Genomic DNA, 17,438 nt, shown 5'->3' with positions numbered 1-17,438 from the left:
TCTCCTGAGAGTCGGAGGAAGTGTGTGTGCTGTTGGCTCCAGTGCCGTACGTCTTTAATCATTGATGGCTTTTCCTATTTATGTCTAGCAGGCCAGAGGGCCAATTTCCCTCTCACTGAGAAGTAAAGACACCAACCCCCACATACACATACAGACTTTCCTTCGTCACTTACTGAACCCCCTACACACACACATTCACACACACTGTACATGCCCACAAACACACACAGTCATACAAGCTAAACATACATGTCCTTTTTACTTTTACTGCATCATGTAAATATTTAGTTGCAACGTGTTTTTTGATGTTTTACGATTAGATGGTGGTTTATATGCATTTCATGTTTCTGTGTCATAGAGTCTGTGTCATACATTTTAAATACAATGTACAGCTTAGTATGTGCAGGTGTACGCATTTGAATTTGTGGAGTGTGTCTATGTGTGGAGTGTGTCTGTGTGTGTGTGTGTGTGTGTGTGTGTGTGTGTGTGCGTGTGTGTGTACGTGTGTGTGTGCGTGTGTGTGTGTGTGTGTGTGTGTGTGTGTGTGTGTGGAGTGTGTCTGTCTGTGTGTGTGTGTGTGTGTGTGCGCGTGTGTGTGTGTGCTTGTGCCTATGTGTGTGTTTTACTCCGCTGGGAGTCTCGAGTCTCTAGCCTGCAAGTGTGAGATGAAATAAAAGACGAAGAAAGGACAAAAGAACAGATTTCCACCAGGCTGTCTCTGAGTGAAAGCAGCCGGACTCCGGTGTGGATTAGACATTAAACGCGGGGCTGGCCGTGGCCTTTGAAGAATCCCAGCTTATTCCCCTCCATAATGAAGGGGCTTTCGCTCTCCCATGTGCGTCGTAAAACTCATTCCCCTCATTTGATGTAATCCTGTTTATTCCTCGGACCCCCTGTTACCCGTCCACATATTGGGCCTTAATTTGAAAGGGCAAAGAGCTGTGCGTTACGCGTGTGACGTAATGATAGTCCGCAAATGGTGTAACATCAAAGGGAGGAGTCTTTGTTATTTGCATGTATGTTCTCATACGACACTGGAGTAGTAGGAAGCGTTTGAGGGCAATGGCATATTAACTTGTAAGTGTGCGGTTCAATTCGTGTATTTTTAGCTAATCGTATCAACAGGAACGCTAACACGTGCCGTGACCACTTATCAATTTTTTGGTTCAAGTCCAACAGACATTAGCGCATGTTATGAATATTTAAGATTTTGAATTGTCATTGTGAAATTATTAAATATGTTGAATTGATAAAAGCACAGCACAGTTCAAACCACCAAAGTGTAATCATTGCCGTGGTCTTCACATTATTTAACATATTATGTTGGGTATGTATGGGATGGGTATCCTAAATTCATGAGGGGGAAAGTCCTGTTACTGCTTATGTGTAACAGGGACAGAACAGCCCCAGCCACACTCCAAAAGAAGAAAAAGAGAAAAGTATTGATCCCACAATGACAATTCTTTAAATTGAGTTAGTCCCCGTAATTTAATCCAAGGACACAGCAAAGACATCCTTGTAAAACAGGTAGTATTCCATATCCAGAGGAAAGGGAGTAATCCCAAGTTACAAATAAACTAGGCAAAGATTTAAATCATATTGGGAAACTCTCAGGTGAGTTGTTTCGGTGTCTACCTTAATAAATTCCCTTTTTGCACTTCGAAGTTCAATGCAAACCAGGTGACCACTTAGCAAAAAGATAGAGACAGGAGCTGTGTGATGGTGAAAAGTGAATGACAGGGAATGAAATGTACAGCCCACCGTGGCTTATCCCTGTATTAAACAGGTTGCTTTCTAAATCTACAATGACTTCTTGTACAGATTTTTTTTTATTTTACGGTAAAACAGCTTCATGTGGTTGGTACTGATTCAAGCGACATTTCTGAACTTGGACAGAGGTGCTGTGAAATGTCAACATATATTAGCACTAGTTTCAGTAGCCCACGTTATCAACAAAGCATATTTCATACAACAGTGAAAACAAAACAGATATTTTACGAAATCACCCCATTTGTAGACAGAGAAATTGTGCTCCTTCTCACTTTAGGCCTATCTTCATTGCCACTGTACTGAGCGACGGTTAATGGGAGAATGACACGTTGATCAGTGGTCTAAGTCCAAGTGAGTACTATGCTGTAAATGACTTAACTGTCTGACTTTGTGTTGAATGATCGGCCAATTTAGTGTTATGTTCTCAAACTGTGTTGAAATTAGATTAGATGTGCCTGACAGACATTGAAAACCAAGATGGCGGTTACATTTCAAAGAGGAGTGGCAGAATGCCTTCCCAAAACAATTTCTATGAAACGCTGAACCTTATGAGGCGTCGGTCCTCCATCGAAGACACTTATGAAAATACCAAATTAATGTGCACTAGTAATCAAAATAGCTTTATGCAATACCCTTCGTTTGTTGCGTGTATTGCTGTGTATTGTTGTGCGTGCCTCAGAGCCTGCAATCTTATTTACGTTTTGTTTTGGTGTGCATACATTTTATCCATTTTATTGTTCCCTCCGCAAACCAGACAGTTAAACCAAACGGAGTTTAAAGAACCTACTGTGTGTTATTTATTATTCTTTATTGCAGACACCAAGTTCCATATAAAGTAACAGACATACAATTATAATAAATAAATAAAAATAGAAGTAAAGAAAAACAAAAAGATACAACACACATAATACAGTGCATTAAAAAGTATGAAGACATTTGTGCCAATGTCGTCTTAAGTTTGAGGTAAAGCGATAACAGCTCTTTAGAGGGTTGACCAGAGCCTCTACTATGCAGTTCTCAGACTTGTCCAGTCGACACATGAAACCATACATCAGTTTTCTCAAGAGCGCCTCACAAGTTGGTACGTGCTTAGAAACAAACAACTGACTAGCACTATGCCACCTAGGCACATGAAGCAGCAATCTAAAAGCATCATTGTAAGCTACTTTCAGTTTCTGTATACTCCTTTTCCTGTAATTAGACCACAAATGAGCAGTGTACATTGGTGTTATGTAGGTTCTAAACAGGGAACATTTAACCGAATCTGAGCACATAGAAAACTTTCTTAATAACATATTGGCCTGAGAATATATTTTGCAGCGCTGTCGATATATATCGTTGTCATCAGTCCAATCATCAGAAATGACATGGCCCAGATATCTTATTTCCTGACGGGCACCAAGGGGACTGCCAGATAGATAAAAGGTAGGGAAGGTTAATTTCCTATCCTGATTACTTCTGACTATCATTATGTGGCTTTTCTTTGCATTATATTTAATATCATGGTCTATGCCATACTGAGAGCACACCCTAAGCATCTGTTGCAGCCCAGCACTGTATGGGCTGAGTAAGACCAAATCATCTGCGTACATCAGATGATTGACAATAGATTCCCCTATAAGACAGCCTGTATTTGTCTTATTCAGCTGGCTTGATAAATCGTCCATATAAACATTAAACAAAAAGGGAGATAAAATTCCTCCTTGTCGAACTCCGTTGCCAACATAGAAAGGAGCTGATACAACATTGTCCCATTTAACATGAAAAGTTTGATTGGCATACCAGAACACCAAAATCCTCACAAGAGGTTTAGGGACACCTCTCGCTAGCAGCTTCATAAACAGTTTTTCATGACAAATTCTATCGAAAGCTTTGGAAGCATCAATAAAGCATAAAAATACAGATGAATTTAGACTTTTGTACCTAGAGACAATCTCCTTCAGAGCATAGATACAGAGATCAGTACCATGTTTCCTTTTAAAACCAAACTGATTGTCAGCAGTCAGAACATACATTTCCAATTTCATTAATAGAATTCTCTCAAATACTTTAGACAAGATACTGGCTAATGCAATGGGTCGATAGTTGTCTTTGCTGTTCAGTTTACCAGACTTATCCTTAAGAACAGGCACTAACAGCACTGACATAATAGAGTTTGGTAGAACACCATGAACCATAATTCCAGTAAGACACATGGCTAGTAATGGACTGAGTCTATAACTGGCATTTTTTAGATGCTCTGCAGAAATGCAATCCATACCACAAGCCTTGTTGTTGTCAAGCATGTGGATGGAATCATAGATATCTACTGATCTAACTATCATGTCTGCTGAGAGACCTTTACATTCATTATCAATTCTAACGGTGTTACTTTTAACACAATTAAATAGTTTACTGTAATGCTCTCGCCATAGATCAGCAATCTTCTCTGGACAACTAATCCCCTCGATATCAGAAGGGAGGGGAGTTCTGTTATTATTTATGATCTTGATCTCCTTCCAGAAGTCAGTAAGATTGTTATTCTGCATCTTTCTGGCCAGCGAGTCTGCTCTCATTGTGTTTTCATTTTTCTTAACAAAACGAAGTGCATATTTAAAACTAGCATTTGTGAGTTTTTTGTTTTCAAGCAACACTCCCTGTCTGGGTCTGCCTGCCTCTGACCAGAGTCTAAAGGCCTCTCTAGCAGCAGCATGTTGCTCAGACACAAACTCATTCCAGCCAGGTCGTATGTTAGGGACCTTCCTCTTGTAATTAATAAAAGGTTCACTGGAAGTATAAAGACATTTGACAATATCATCATACATGGCACAGAGCTTTTCAGTATGATGTGTATCCTTGCAGCTCATATCCGTGCACATAAGGGCATCCCTAGGCAATTCAACATCACTGAGTAAGCTATCAGTTAATAAAGAATATCTGTGCATATCCTCTTTGGTCAATTTTGACCAGTCCAGTTTTCTTGAGGGAGCAGCATTACCATTGTTGGCCAGCAGGGGTACACTCTCAACATTTAGCAGCATAGCAACTGGTATGTGATCAGTGGTGGCCAGTCCATAACATATCTCTATACTTTCCAGTGAGTCATGAGCATCGGCTGTTGTCACAATATGGTCTAGCCAGGAAGTTGTGTGCCAAGCTTCACTTACATAGGTAAAACTTGTATCAGGCAAAAAAACTTTACTTGATATAATTAAGTTAGTTTCAGTACAGAACTGCTGCAGATGTTTTGCGAATAAAGATTTATCTGACATGTCAGCATTAAAATCACCCATGACATAGACACAAGATGAGCTGTTGTCCTCTATGAAGGACTGAATAAAAGCCAACCTGTTCAGAAATTCATCCTCATGGTCATAGGATTCATATGGTGTGTACACATTTAAAATAGTAAATCTCTTTTCATTATAATTAAACTCCAACCCAATAGCCCAGTCAACATTAAGACGCACCACCTTCACCATTGGGTCATATTTTTTGTTCCAAAGTATAGCTACGCCACCAGCTATCCTCCCACAAACCATTCTCATGCTGAGATCGGTAGTGGACTCTCCAGCACCATGAAAGTTCTTGTTTAGGGTGTTCAATTTGTCTAGATCTTGCTTGGCCATCCAGGTTTCTTGGAGGCAGACAATGTCACTCTCGTCCAGCAATGTGTCCACCACCAAACGTCTTGATCTATCAGCAGCATGAAACTCTTTTAATAGGCAGCGTGACTCCTTGTTTTTCTGCAGCCTGTAATAGACTGAAGGAAGCTGCATTGTTGTGTGACACACTGGACTGGACTGTTGCTCATATTATAACTGTGATTTAATGGCACAGGAGCTGGCCTCGTGTTGCAGGTGGAGCACTGCTGTTCCTCTGTTCTGTTTGCATGTGCGGCACAAAGCCCAAACTGCATACAGAGCCATCAGGACCATGGACAGCGCCTCTCTTTCCACAACACCGTATGCAGCATGACCCATTTTGCTTCTAGCAGCACATAAATAAAGCATATTTATTTAATGAGTTCAGAGTTCTGATTTCTACCCAATATATCAGCTATGTTTTATAACTTAACAAGAACATGGTTGCTGCATTGGAGATAAAACGTACGGAGATCAATTAAAAACGGGACCAGTCAGGGTAGCAGGCCTTTGTTTTAGGTCCCCTTCAGCTATGAGACCTTTAGAGCTTTCTTTTGTTGGACACTGCACTATTTTGCACTGGTTCCTCCAGCATTAATTATACAGCACGTCCTGTATATTTATATATAGCCGAGTCTCCATGCCTTGTCTCCACTGCATGGCTGCTCCCTTCTGTTCTTTTTTCCCCTCCCATCTGAGGGATTTTTAATTTCATTTCTTTTTTTTTCCTCTCTTTTTTTTTCTTTATTCCTCAGGAGATTATTGAGGGGAGCAGCACCATGAAATATATATAAAAAGTCCTGCTCTATTCTGTGTGCACAACCCCATCACCCCACCCCACCCCACCCCACCTCATCTCTCTCTCACCCCACACCGCACCACCCCCCCCCTCCCCCTCCCCTGAGCATGGGCTGCCCCTCCCCCTCCTGTAGACACTCTCTCCACGGAGGGTTCTGGATTAATGACCTCACTGGAGAGGCCCCGGCTCCCAAATCACCCTACAGACAGGCCTGATTACTGACTCCACTCCAGCATACGGCTCGCAGCCTGCCTGAGTGTGTGTGTGTGGGTGTGTGTGTGTGAGTGTGTGTGTCTGTCTGTCTGTGTGTGTGTGTCTGTGTGTGCGTGAGTGTGTGTGTGTGCGTGTGTGCGTGCGCGTGTGTGTGTGCGCGCGCGCGTGTGTGTGTGTGTGTGTATGCCTGAGTGTGTGTGTGTGTGTGTGTGTGTGTGTGTATGCCTGAGTGTGTGTGTGTGTGTGTGCAAGGATGTTTGTCTGGATGTGTGTGTGTGTGTGTGTGTGTTTGTGTTTGTGCGTGTGTGTGCTTGTGCAAGGATGCTTGTCTGGGTGTGTCTGATATAATATCATCAAGTGATAAGACACCATATACTTCATGACAATACATCTAGTGTGCGCTCCGTGCCTTCGTCTCGCTTATTGTGTGCTGCCCTCTTTCATGCAAGTGTGTGTGTGTGTGTGGGTTGCAGTTTGCTGGGGCTTCCGTGGGTGTGTTCACTGCACAGATGTGCTGGGGTGGGATGTTCTGGGGTGGGGTGGGGTGGGCTTTGTGTTTTCATGTACCTTTCCCACTTCTTGTCTGTGTTCCTCAAGACACTCAATCATGGAAATGCACTACTCGCAGTGTGCACACAGCTATTTAAAGAGAGAGAGAGAGAGCGAGAGAGAGAGAGAGAGAAAGGGAGAGTGAGAGAGAGAGAGAGAGAGAAAGGGAGAGTGAGAGAGAGAGTGTGCACACAGCTATTTAGAGAGAGAGAGAGAGTGATAGTGGAAGAGAAAGAAAAGTAGAAAGGTAGCTATGCAGTGAGAAATGGTTACAGTCTGTGAGAGATGAAAGAGATGAAAGATTGAGAGGGAATGAGAGACAAAGCGAGAGAGAGAGAGAGAGAGAGAGAGAAAGAAAGAGAGAGACAGAGAGGGGGAGAGAAGCCAGAGCATAGAGCAGGAAAATCACCTTTTCCACTTTTCCTCCTGTGTTAATGACATTACAAAATGGCCTCCTGCTGTGGCCTCCTGTCTGCCTGCTCGCACGTGGCAGGTCTGTCACGGCCCTCCCTCTGCTCCTGTGAAAACATTTACCAGACCCCAGGGCCTCCCAGTGGAGCGCTCCCCTCCCGTCCCCCCACCCTCGGCAGTGCTTCGCTGGCAGAGCGTGAGCTGGAAAGTCCCAGGCTCCACGTCGGGGCCTGCCCGCCTCTCCATGAAAAAAAACAACAACAACAGTAGACAGATGGAGGGAAAACCCACAAGCCCCCTCACCACAGGGAGAGCGCAGGCATCTCTAGACTGATTTTAGTTTACCTTTGTGTTTCTCTCCTTTTTCTCTCTCTCTCTCTCTCTTTCTCTCTCTCTCTCTCACTATCTCTCTGTTCCTCATCTCTCTGCGGGCTTACCTTCCCTGTTGTAGAATTCCAACTTTGGTGTTTTTTTTCCTTCATTAAATCCACTTGCAGACTTGGCTTCCTCTTTTCTCTCTGTGTCTCTCTCTTTCTCTCTCTCTCTGTGTCTGTGTCTGTGTCCTTGTGTGTGTTTGTGTGTGTGTGTGCCTGTGTGTGCCTGTGTCCTTATATATGAGTGTGTGTGTGTGTGTGTGCCTGTGTCTGTGTCCTTGTGTGTGTTTATGTGTGTGTGCCTGTGTGTGTTCTTCAGCCAATAATGATTCTGATCCTCCAGAGAGCTACTGTCCCATTACTGCGCTGCTCATTATGCAGTTGTAATGAATGGGGACAGCATAGTATTTGTGTATGAGGAGACAGGAGAGCTAGGCCTAAGCGCATATGTTATATTAATAGTCACTGAACTAATCTCTGCTTCGGTTGCTCTTTCAGCCAAGAAAGCTGCTGACGGTTCGGTCATTCCTAACGGCTACTGTGACTTCTGCCTCGGGGGCTCTAAGAAGACAGGCTGCCCCGAAGACCTCATCTCCTGTGCAGACTGTGGGAGATCAGGTAACAACATACAGCGCCGTCTCACACACGCAGCTGTGATATACTTTTGATAAATTGCTTGCTTTTTAATGTACCATCGCTACCGTTTAACCCACAAGCGTTAAACTTTACATTCTGCTGAGGGTGGCAGTTGCTAAGCAGACACATAGGTTGTTAATTCCATTTCGTTGTCATTTTACTAGCTGGCTGGTTGCTTTAGAATTTAACAAATCTGAGTGACTGAAGCAAGAATACAACAGGGTAAAAACTGAGGAATTTGTACAATAACTATAGCAGTGGGTTATAAAAATGAGACCACTTTAGACCACAAATAAGACACCTGTATTTTAGACGTATTGCTCATAAATTATGGACTGGTTGTTTCTGTGGGCCTCTAAGTTTATGTGCTGAGCTACACGGGTGAGTCGTGCAGTCACCACTGTGTGAGCGTGATGCTGCAGATGTTTCTGTGTGTGTGTGTGTGTGTGTGTGCACGCACGCCTGTGTGTGTGTGTGTGTGTGTGTAGAGTTGGGTAAAGGGGGGCACTTGGACAGTGATGAATGTGAGACAGTTGTCCCTCCCCACAGGCCACCCCTCCTGCCTGCAGTTTACGGTCAACATGACGGCGGCGGTGCGGACCTACCGCTGGCAGTGTATCGAGTGCAAGTCCTGCAGTCTATGTGGCACCTCCGAGAATGATGTGAGCACCTGGCACACACGCACTTACAATCACACACACACACACACACACACACACACACACACACACACACACACTCAGGCATTATGTGAGTTCTGCACACACAAAAACACAGACACACACAGACACACAGACACACTTGAACTTGTCTGATTGCATCAGTGCCACTACACTGTGCGTTTACACATTCGCTCCTACTAAGACTCATTTAGCACACTGGGAACGTCACAGTTGAGGCGGCTTTCCGAACAAACACAGCCACAGGCAAAGATCTGCAAAGTTGACAACACTAGTCACTGAGTTGACATGGTGTTCAGTTTATTTATCACAGCTTACAGGCGCCCGAACAACCACAAGTAGTATAGCTTATCATGAACTGCTAACTATAGCATGTAACTAACTGGGTTGTGCTTGTGTGTTCTCTCTCTCTGTCTGTTTGTGTGTGCATGCGTGTGTGTGTTTGCGTGCGTACACGCGTGTGTGCGTGCGTTTCCCTTTTCTCCTAGGATCAGCTTCTGTTCTGTGATGATTGTGACAGAGGCTACCATATGTACTGTCTGAGCCCCCCAATGTCTGAACCACCCGAGGGTAAGTGCTGCAATGCTGGGAACGATACCGGGCTTTGGGTCTCCATATACCTGATTAAAACATCACGGTTGAAAGGCCTCACTATTCTGATAAATATGCTAGTGTGCAGGTGTTAGCTCTGTGGAATTTGGAGCACATTGCACAGTTCTTTGGCATGTGTGCATATTCTTTGTCATTATCAATCATTGTAGGTCACTAAACCTATGGTTTTGGGCCATCATTATTTAGGAAAATGTAAGTAGAGTATAGTGTGCGAATACGCATATTTATCTTTGAATAGAAAATACAAAATGAAATACTTAATGCACAATGTGACACATTAAAAGCTGTTTAAATGCATAAAATACATGTTGAATGAAGCATGAGAGAGAGTAGTCCCCACCACCTAATCCGTCATCTGTCTTGGTTCTTGATCTTCCAGGGAGCTGGAGCTGCCATTTGTGTCTGCGACAGCTGAAAGAGAAGGCGTCTGCTTACATCACTCTGACCTAAGCCACACGCATCCTCCTTTCTCTCCACTCATGACATCGGCCCACCATTCTGTTGCCATGGAAAAATACGATGGCATATCCAAAGAGATATCTCCACCTCTCCTCTACCTTGAGCTCCCAAAACAATTTTCCACCCACACATCATGAACCCACACTTCAAGAAAAAGCAAGCCTTGTCACAACCCTCAAACTGATGGGTGAGAACCCTTTTTTCCACGCCTGAAAGAATGCATCTCTGTCTGGGCTTTGCCCCCGGGTCTTCACCGGTATTCTTTGGTGCCCTGAGCGGTTTGCCTTCTCAGCCCTTTCTATGTTCCCCTTCTGTCTCCTCTTCACCCTCTCTACCCAGAGGCCCACCACTCTCTCCTGGCCACTGTCTGGCCCCGACGGTGGGTTTGCTCTCCAGAACAAGGCAGGTCTGGAAACTGCGAGCTTTCAGAGAGTAAAAAAGACTACTTAAGCATTCCTTCATTGAAACTGTTTATCGTGGGTTCCCTTAATTGAGGGTTTAGTGAGGAGGAGGGGGGGGGGGGGGGGGGGTGGAGGTTATGGGTCATTTAGGGACTACTTCAGGACTACTTGGGGCGTCTTCTCATTTGGAGGGGGACTGCGTCAGGAATTGGAGTTTGAAAAGCCCTGAGATGAAAAGAAAAAAAGCCAGCAGCCATCTTACAGCCACAACATGTGGTAACATCAGCAAAATACGCGGACAAGTAAGGAAGCCATCTGACAACGCTCCCTTCATCGCAGTGGAGTCCATGAGCTAGCAGGTTCTTGTGACAGACTAACCCTACCATTCAGCCTCACTCACAATCTTTGAGACAATATGGGAGCTTTGTGATTTTGATGGAGGAACTTGAACATAGTTATGATCTGTACATATTGCCTGAGTTTTGACACAGGCAGAGAACCATGTTTGTTGCAGGACACATACTTGTACTCGCAGAGTGGCGGTCAGTGTTTGGTCACTGACACAGAAACTGTACCTTTGGCCATACGTCATCAGGCTTCACAGTTCAACCTCTGCGGGGGGTAGAGGTGCATGCTTATCGCTTGGTGGAAATTCCAGCAACAACAATGAAAATTAGAATGGGACACCTATGCCATAACTTAATGTACTTAACAACTTTTCTTTAAAGAAGCCAACAGAAATTTGCTCTCCATCCGTGCGTGTTTTGAGTGTCTGTATATTTATGAGTAAAATCTGGCTCAGTTTAAAAAATAAAACAGGGCAAAGACATTGGTTCATCTTTTTTAACCATTTGTTAATGTTGTTTGCATGTTATATTTTGTCTTTTTTAAAAGAAGTATACAGATAAAAATGATTAAGAAGCACACTTAATTCGCAATAATGTTTGTGTCCTTCTCGGGAGAAGTTGTTTCTGTGTCTGTGTGTGTGCGTGCGTGCGTGCGTGTGGGTATATGGATGTGTGTGTGTGTGTACAGTGCTCTTAAACCTTATGTGGAGATGTGAAATGGGCGCCCATCTAAGACTGGTTGGCAGAGGCTAAAGAAGTAAAGAGGATGTTGGTGTCAGAAGCGTGGATTCAAGGGCAGGAATTGTAGAAATCTTTTTCTTGAGATTGAGAATTTTTTCTTTTGAAATGTGCTGATTAAAATGACATGTTCCAACAACATATCTGGAGCACTTTTTAAGCAATTTTGTTCCTTAGCTGTATGGGATTTTTAAATTTAATTTTTTTGGAGGACTTGAAATTACAGCGAGCTTTAAGAATGGAAGTCCTGGTAAAAAAAATGAAATGGCTCATACTTGAGATGCCTAGCACGTGTGATTGTGGTCCGGCACTGAGACGCTTCTGTTCATAACCCAAGGTCCCCTCCATTCCTGGCCTACCTGAGATGACACATTCACCCTTCCCACGCCCACTTCAGTAACAGTTCTTCCCAAAGCACTCTGTTAAAAAGCACCGCACTGTAAATATATTGTTAACTTTTTGTCGTTTCATCGCAAATGGCTGTTTGTAGTGTGCTTCATCATGCATCAAAATGTGGAAACAAAGTCATTTCTGCAGACTTTGATTCAACAAAGGAGATTAAAGCTTCACTGAGGTTTAAAGGAAAGCAAGGAAAGTGTTAAACTGTAGCCTTTGATAATGTCAGTGTATGACCAATATGATTATGGGGTGCTTATTGGAATATCAATAGATTTGGTTATCTGTCAAACGTATGCCTACAGTTTGTCATTAGATTTCTATCATAATCACTTAGCTCACCTTAAACCAAGAAGAAATATGCTTTGATTTCACATTTTGATAATTTTCTTTTCTGTTTTTTGAACATTTTAAACAAAATATGTTTTTTTTTTTATTCTACAAATCAGACACACACACACACACACACACACACTCATACACACACAATTCCACACACACAAACACTTTCTGTTTGTCACCCAAGGCTGCACAAAGACATCATGTGGAATGTTCTGGCCCCGTGTGTTGTGTCTTCCTGATTGTATTACGAAAGCTGCATATCAAACCTGCAGTCTCTTCAGGAGGAAACCAGGAGACAGGACCTGGTCCAACTGATAACTAATGTAAACAATGTACTGCACCGATTCCACAATCAGGGTGCGACGTCCGTAATGTTGTGTGGACCCTCTCTTCTCTTGTCAGGGCTGAGCTTCTTTGCTTTTTAATTAGAATTGGTGAGGCTGGTCTGATTGTATTAATATCTAAGGGTTATGCAGTCTCTAAAGGTGAGGCCGTGAGCCAAAGGATCAATGTGTACGGAAACAGTGTTTATCTTATGTGTAAATTCTGTTCTTTGGCTGCTTTTGGGGCCCAGGAAGGCTTTGCTATGAGAAATGACTGGGTGTCTACGCACCTACCTGATGTCAGTGGGCTGGGGCCAACCACGGACCCTCCCCACCCAGGACGGACTACACCCTCTCACGTCTGACTGCACTGATCCCCACTCCTTTGCCCAGCCACGCTCCAGCTCTTTTGGGTGGAGGTGAGGGTTATAGGTGGATTAGGGGGTGGGGGGGGTGGAAGGGCAGCAGGGGTCTTTAGGGGTGTGACCGATGTTTGGACAGAGGCAGGGTCTCCTCTTCTTTCTCATTGTGCTGTGAACTGTGCTTGCACTCGTTTCTTTGGTTTCTTTTTTCTAAATGAAGAGAATAATAATAAATCTTGTGAGTGTGGGAGCAGTTTTCTCTCTTCTTATACACCGTCTGTCGATGAACAGGACAAATTAATTGTGAATATCTGTGAGTAAGAGGAGGTGGTGGTGGTTGGGGGTTGGGTTGTCATTTTTGACTGATTGGTCCTTCTTTTCGTCAATGTCTTTCTTTTCTTTTTTTTACTTGAGAACACTCAGAAAAACAAAAGACTACAGATGTTTAACTGTCACCGCTGATGCCATCATACAACACAAGGAGACAACTGCTTCTTATTTTTTTAATTTCCTGTTGAATTCTGCCGACATTTTGAAGAAATAAAAGTCTTAAATCCTGATCTCAAGCTGTTGTGACGTTTGCCATGTTATCTCCCTTCACACTCGTTAGTAGCAAATGGCAGCAGTGAAAAAATTGAATGCAAACCAAACATCCCTCGCATGAAACTGTTGTTGTTGTCCACAATGTTCACATCCACAGATGACTGTACGTTTTGTAATGGTCTCTGTCGCTTGTGATTTGGTTTGTTAAAATTCTGACACATTCATGTTTTCACCGATTAGATTAGGTTTGTCTCCAACCCAAATATAAATGCAGTCAATTCAAATGAGGTTCGTTATTGTAGTCTGTAAAAAGATGACTTCTTCCTTATCCTCAGTATAGCAACGATTTCCTCAACTGTCACGACACAGGAGTCATGCTGGAGAGACCTACCCGAGCGTGGCTGTCCGAGCACGTTCACTCTTTTCCATTTCCAGGGCTTTTGTTTGCTGATTGTCTTCCTTTGCAACACTGCAGAATTCTACCCCGGCCCCCCCCCCCCCCAAAAAAAGAATTCCTCCATGCTGTCTGTACCCACCCTGGCCTATCCCAAATCCCTCTGGCTCCTCACCCCAATGTCCCAACACTCTCTTCCTCAAACATATACAGCCCCCACCCCCATCCCAAAAAAAAGATCATTACTCTGACCTCAATCTTCCTTCTACAGCTCCGCAGATTCCTGTGTGCATGTGTTATTTCGTGACTGTGTGCGATATGCCATGCAGTGTGTGTATGTGAGTGTGTGTGTGTGTCTGTGTGTTGTTCGGGGGGGGGGGGGGGGGCAGTGATTGGAGACTCCAAGCCAATTACCACATCTACCAGACAGACTCAGACTGCCTCAGCCTTGCAGCCAATAGGAAGAGAGCTGCACAGAGCCGGGGCCTGAGGTGGTTGCTATGGTAACTCCGGTGGCTGCTTGCATGGCGGATGATGCTGCTGTGATGGATTACAGTAATGGGATGGGGTGTGTTGAGGAAAGAAGAAGTGTGTGATGGTGTGTGTGTTTGAAAGGGATGGAGGGGGGGGGGGGGGGGGGGCTCATGCATAAATATATTGGCAATGTATGAATAAATCTGAAACGCATTGACTTTAAAGGCATGGTTAGCAGTGGAGAGGAATGGGCTGTGACTGTGGCCTTTTCCATGCTTCACTCCTCCTAGGAAAAGCTGAAAAGCACACTGCCATGCTGACTGCATCTAGACATCCCCTCCATTTCAGGATGAACTGTACTTGTCAGGCAGGCACACTCACCTTCTCCAACAACACATACGATCTCTCAAAACTTCAGGGAAATTCTTTCAACATGTTTCAGTTGTCCCAGCTGATTTGGGACATAATTACATTAAAAAATACATTATGGAGTGATGTAGATGGTGACTGCTCTGCCTGTATATGGGACATTTTTCATGACTGTGTTTCATGCTCAGTCTTAGTCATATTTGCTGTAGAAGCATTCGTGGGTGTGTCCCTAGACTGTATAACATTGCATACCAGTGGGAATCTGAAAGGCCCACTTCCAAAAATATTGATAGATTTTTTTTCCCCACATAGGAGTTAGCACTGAGCATTGAATCTTCATTATTTTGTTTTTTTAATGAAGCCCTGTGCCAACATGTTCCCTCCCCACTGACTGCAGTCGCTGAGCATGGTGAAGTAGCAAACCTGTGGACAGGCGCCAGCTTCCCATCTAATGAGACCATACATTAAATTGTAGGCCGCTCAGCACCTGTACCAAAAGATTAATGTAGGTTTGTTTGCTTTGTGCGTGTGTGTGTGTGTGTGTGTGTGTGTGTGTGTGTGTGTGTGTTTGAGAGACGGAGAGAGGGTATAAGTATTTTGGTACCGTCCACAAATTTGGCACTATTGCATTCTTTTTTGAAACACTAAACTCTTTGTGCCACTCTGCCATCTAGAGGCATTTCATGGCAAACTATTTCACACCATGCTAGATTCAGACTCAACAGACCTGTTTCTGCTGCACAGGAATGCGTCATCAGCATTTAAAAATCATTGTTGTCTTTTTCTTCTTGTTTAAATTAATGATTGCTTGAAAAACCGTAGTTAACGTCCTTCTGTTTTGGTGTTCAGGGTCTTGTATTTCCACTAACCAGGGTGGAAAAATACAGAACTCTCGCTCTGATTCAGTGAAATTCTGTATTTTCAGTGGAATTCTATTTTTACCATTATTTTTAGGCTTATCGCTCCCTTTTTAATTCCATGATAACAAGCAAAGTGAAGACCTGTCCAAAGTAAACTTGTACAACTGTTCTGTCAAAGAAATATCACACAGCTCAGAAGAATTATCACAACTACCCACACAGACTCTGGTGTTCTCATACACAACTTTCTGTAGACACACATCTATGACATGTTTCTTTGGGTGTAATCAGGTCACATATTAGCTCACACACTCCTTTCCCACAGTCCGACAACTATATTTAACCATTGAGAAGAAGTCATGTTGCTGGCTTAGTCTCTCACATTATGATTACTGTTGCACCTTTCCAAACAGTGTAAACCAGAAGGGTTTAAACCAGGTCACTCTTGTGCATAGTGTAAACCAGAAGGGTTTAAACCAGGTCATGTGCATGGCCTCTCTTCTGGATGGCCAAGTGATTACAAATCTAGGCAGTGGTGTAGTGGTTCCTAGAGAAGTGGGTATGCTCTTAATTTTTTTAAGCAGCCCATACAGCACAGGATAAACGCCTTGTTTTTGAGAAGTGGGTATACTCAATGCTGACAGAAAAATAAGTGGGCATACTTTGTATACCTGCGTACACCCTGGACTACACCACTGGATCTAGGTTACGGACAAAGTTGTCTTCAGTGGTCCAGAGAAGCAGACAAAGAAACAGAAAATGAACAGGGTAATAGAATCTCAATAAGCACGCTAAAGTTGAAGAACGGGCCGGAGGACGAAGTCATGTTTCTGGAGTTTAATTCAGCGTGGAAACCCCCTCTCAGCTGATGCTTAGAGAAAGGCTTACCCGACAGCAGAATGCATTGGCATTAGGACCACACCCTTTGGGTGAGAGGAAGGGGGAAAGTTGGGAGAGGGGGTGATACCAAGTTACAAAGGATTTTAGCGGGGAGAGGGGTCACATGTCATTTGCTCAGGTCTCAGCGAGACAGACAGAGTACACATCCAAAGTGAGTTGCAGATACAAAACAAGGAGTTAATGTCTTTCTACAAAAGAATAGCAATATTTCCAGTTCCATCAAGGGATTCCTGTGGGTAGCATGGTGGATTGGATTTAAACCCCTGAGGGTGTTCCCTTTCCCATGCTGAGGACAACACTACTCTCCCTCATGTTAAGTTATACCATCAGCAAGAACAAGGAAACTATGTACCATTAAAGTCTTGACATTGTCTTTATCGGTGATCACGTGACCCTCTGGTGGATAAGTGTATTGTTAGTGTATCAACTATCCTCATCATTTCTGGCTTTGGGATGGAAGGAACAGCAATGAGGTGTACTCAAAGGGGAGGGGGAGGCTGGATTTCCAACTTTTCTCCAGATCATTCTTGTGGTAAATATGTTTCTTTGCTTACATATTAGGTTTTTTTGCTGTGTTTGTGTGTATACACCCCCAAATGTATGGGTTAGTGTCTATGTGTATATTCAACTGTGTTAAAAGCATGACAACCTTTGACATTCATCAGATACCACAGTCAGTATTTACTCAACCAACGTTTTAGGATAAAAATAGCTAATTTTAGTCGTGCCGGGTGACCTTCCCATGTTAGGAAAACAGTGATAGGGAAGGAGTGGGGGAGAAAGGAGGAGGAGATAAAGGAAAGGGTATAAAATAGACTCATACCTTTTGAGTGCTACTACATAACACTGCAGGTAACTCGGCC

General features: G+C 43.6%; 1 protein-coding gene across 2 annotated transcripts in view; it reads left to right on the top strand.

The window, feature by feature from the left end:
• The window catches only part of dpf1 (double PHD fingers 1), a gene marked incomplete at both ends in the record, with an annotated part of 40,122 nt that extends 30,005 nt beyond the window's left edge, over positions 1 to 10,117 (top strand). The window contains 4 exons of one of the 2 annotated variants that reach the window (XM_080844428.1): positions 8,238 to 8,357; positions 8,925 to 9,037; positions 9,544 to 9,625; positions 10,047 to 10,117. In XM_080844428.1, the coding sequence (XP_080700554.1) occupies positions 8,238 to 8,357; positions 8,925 to 9,037; positions 9,544 to 9,625; positions 10,047 to 10,117 (386 nt within the window). Of the gene's footprint in view, positions 1 to 8,201; positions 8,358 to 8,924; positions 9,038 to 9,543; positions 9,626 to 10,046 lie in introns of both variants that reach the window. The other variant, XM_080844429.1, reaches the window with a different exon arrangement.
• Positions 10,118 to 17,438: the final 7,321 nt, after the last annotated feature.

The sequence above is a fragment of the Sprattus sprattus genome (genome assembly GCF_963457725.1).
Source record: "Sprattus sprattus genome assembly, chromosome: 9".
In the NCBI taxonomy this organism is placed as follows: Eukaryota; Metazoa; Chordata; class Actinopteri; order Clupeiformes; family Clupeidae; genus Sprattus; species Sprattus sprattus.
The sequence above is the reverse complement of the archived record's forward strand: the minus strand, read 5'-3'. Positions and strand labels throughout refer to the sequence as shown.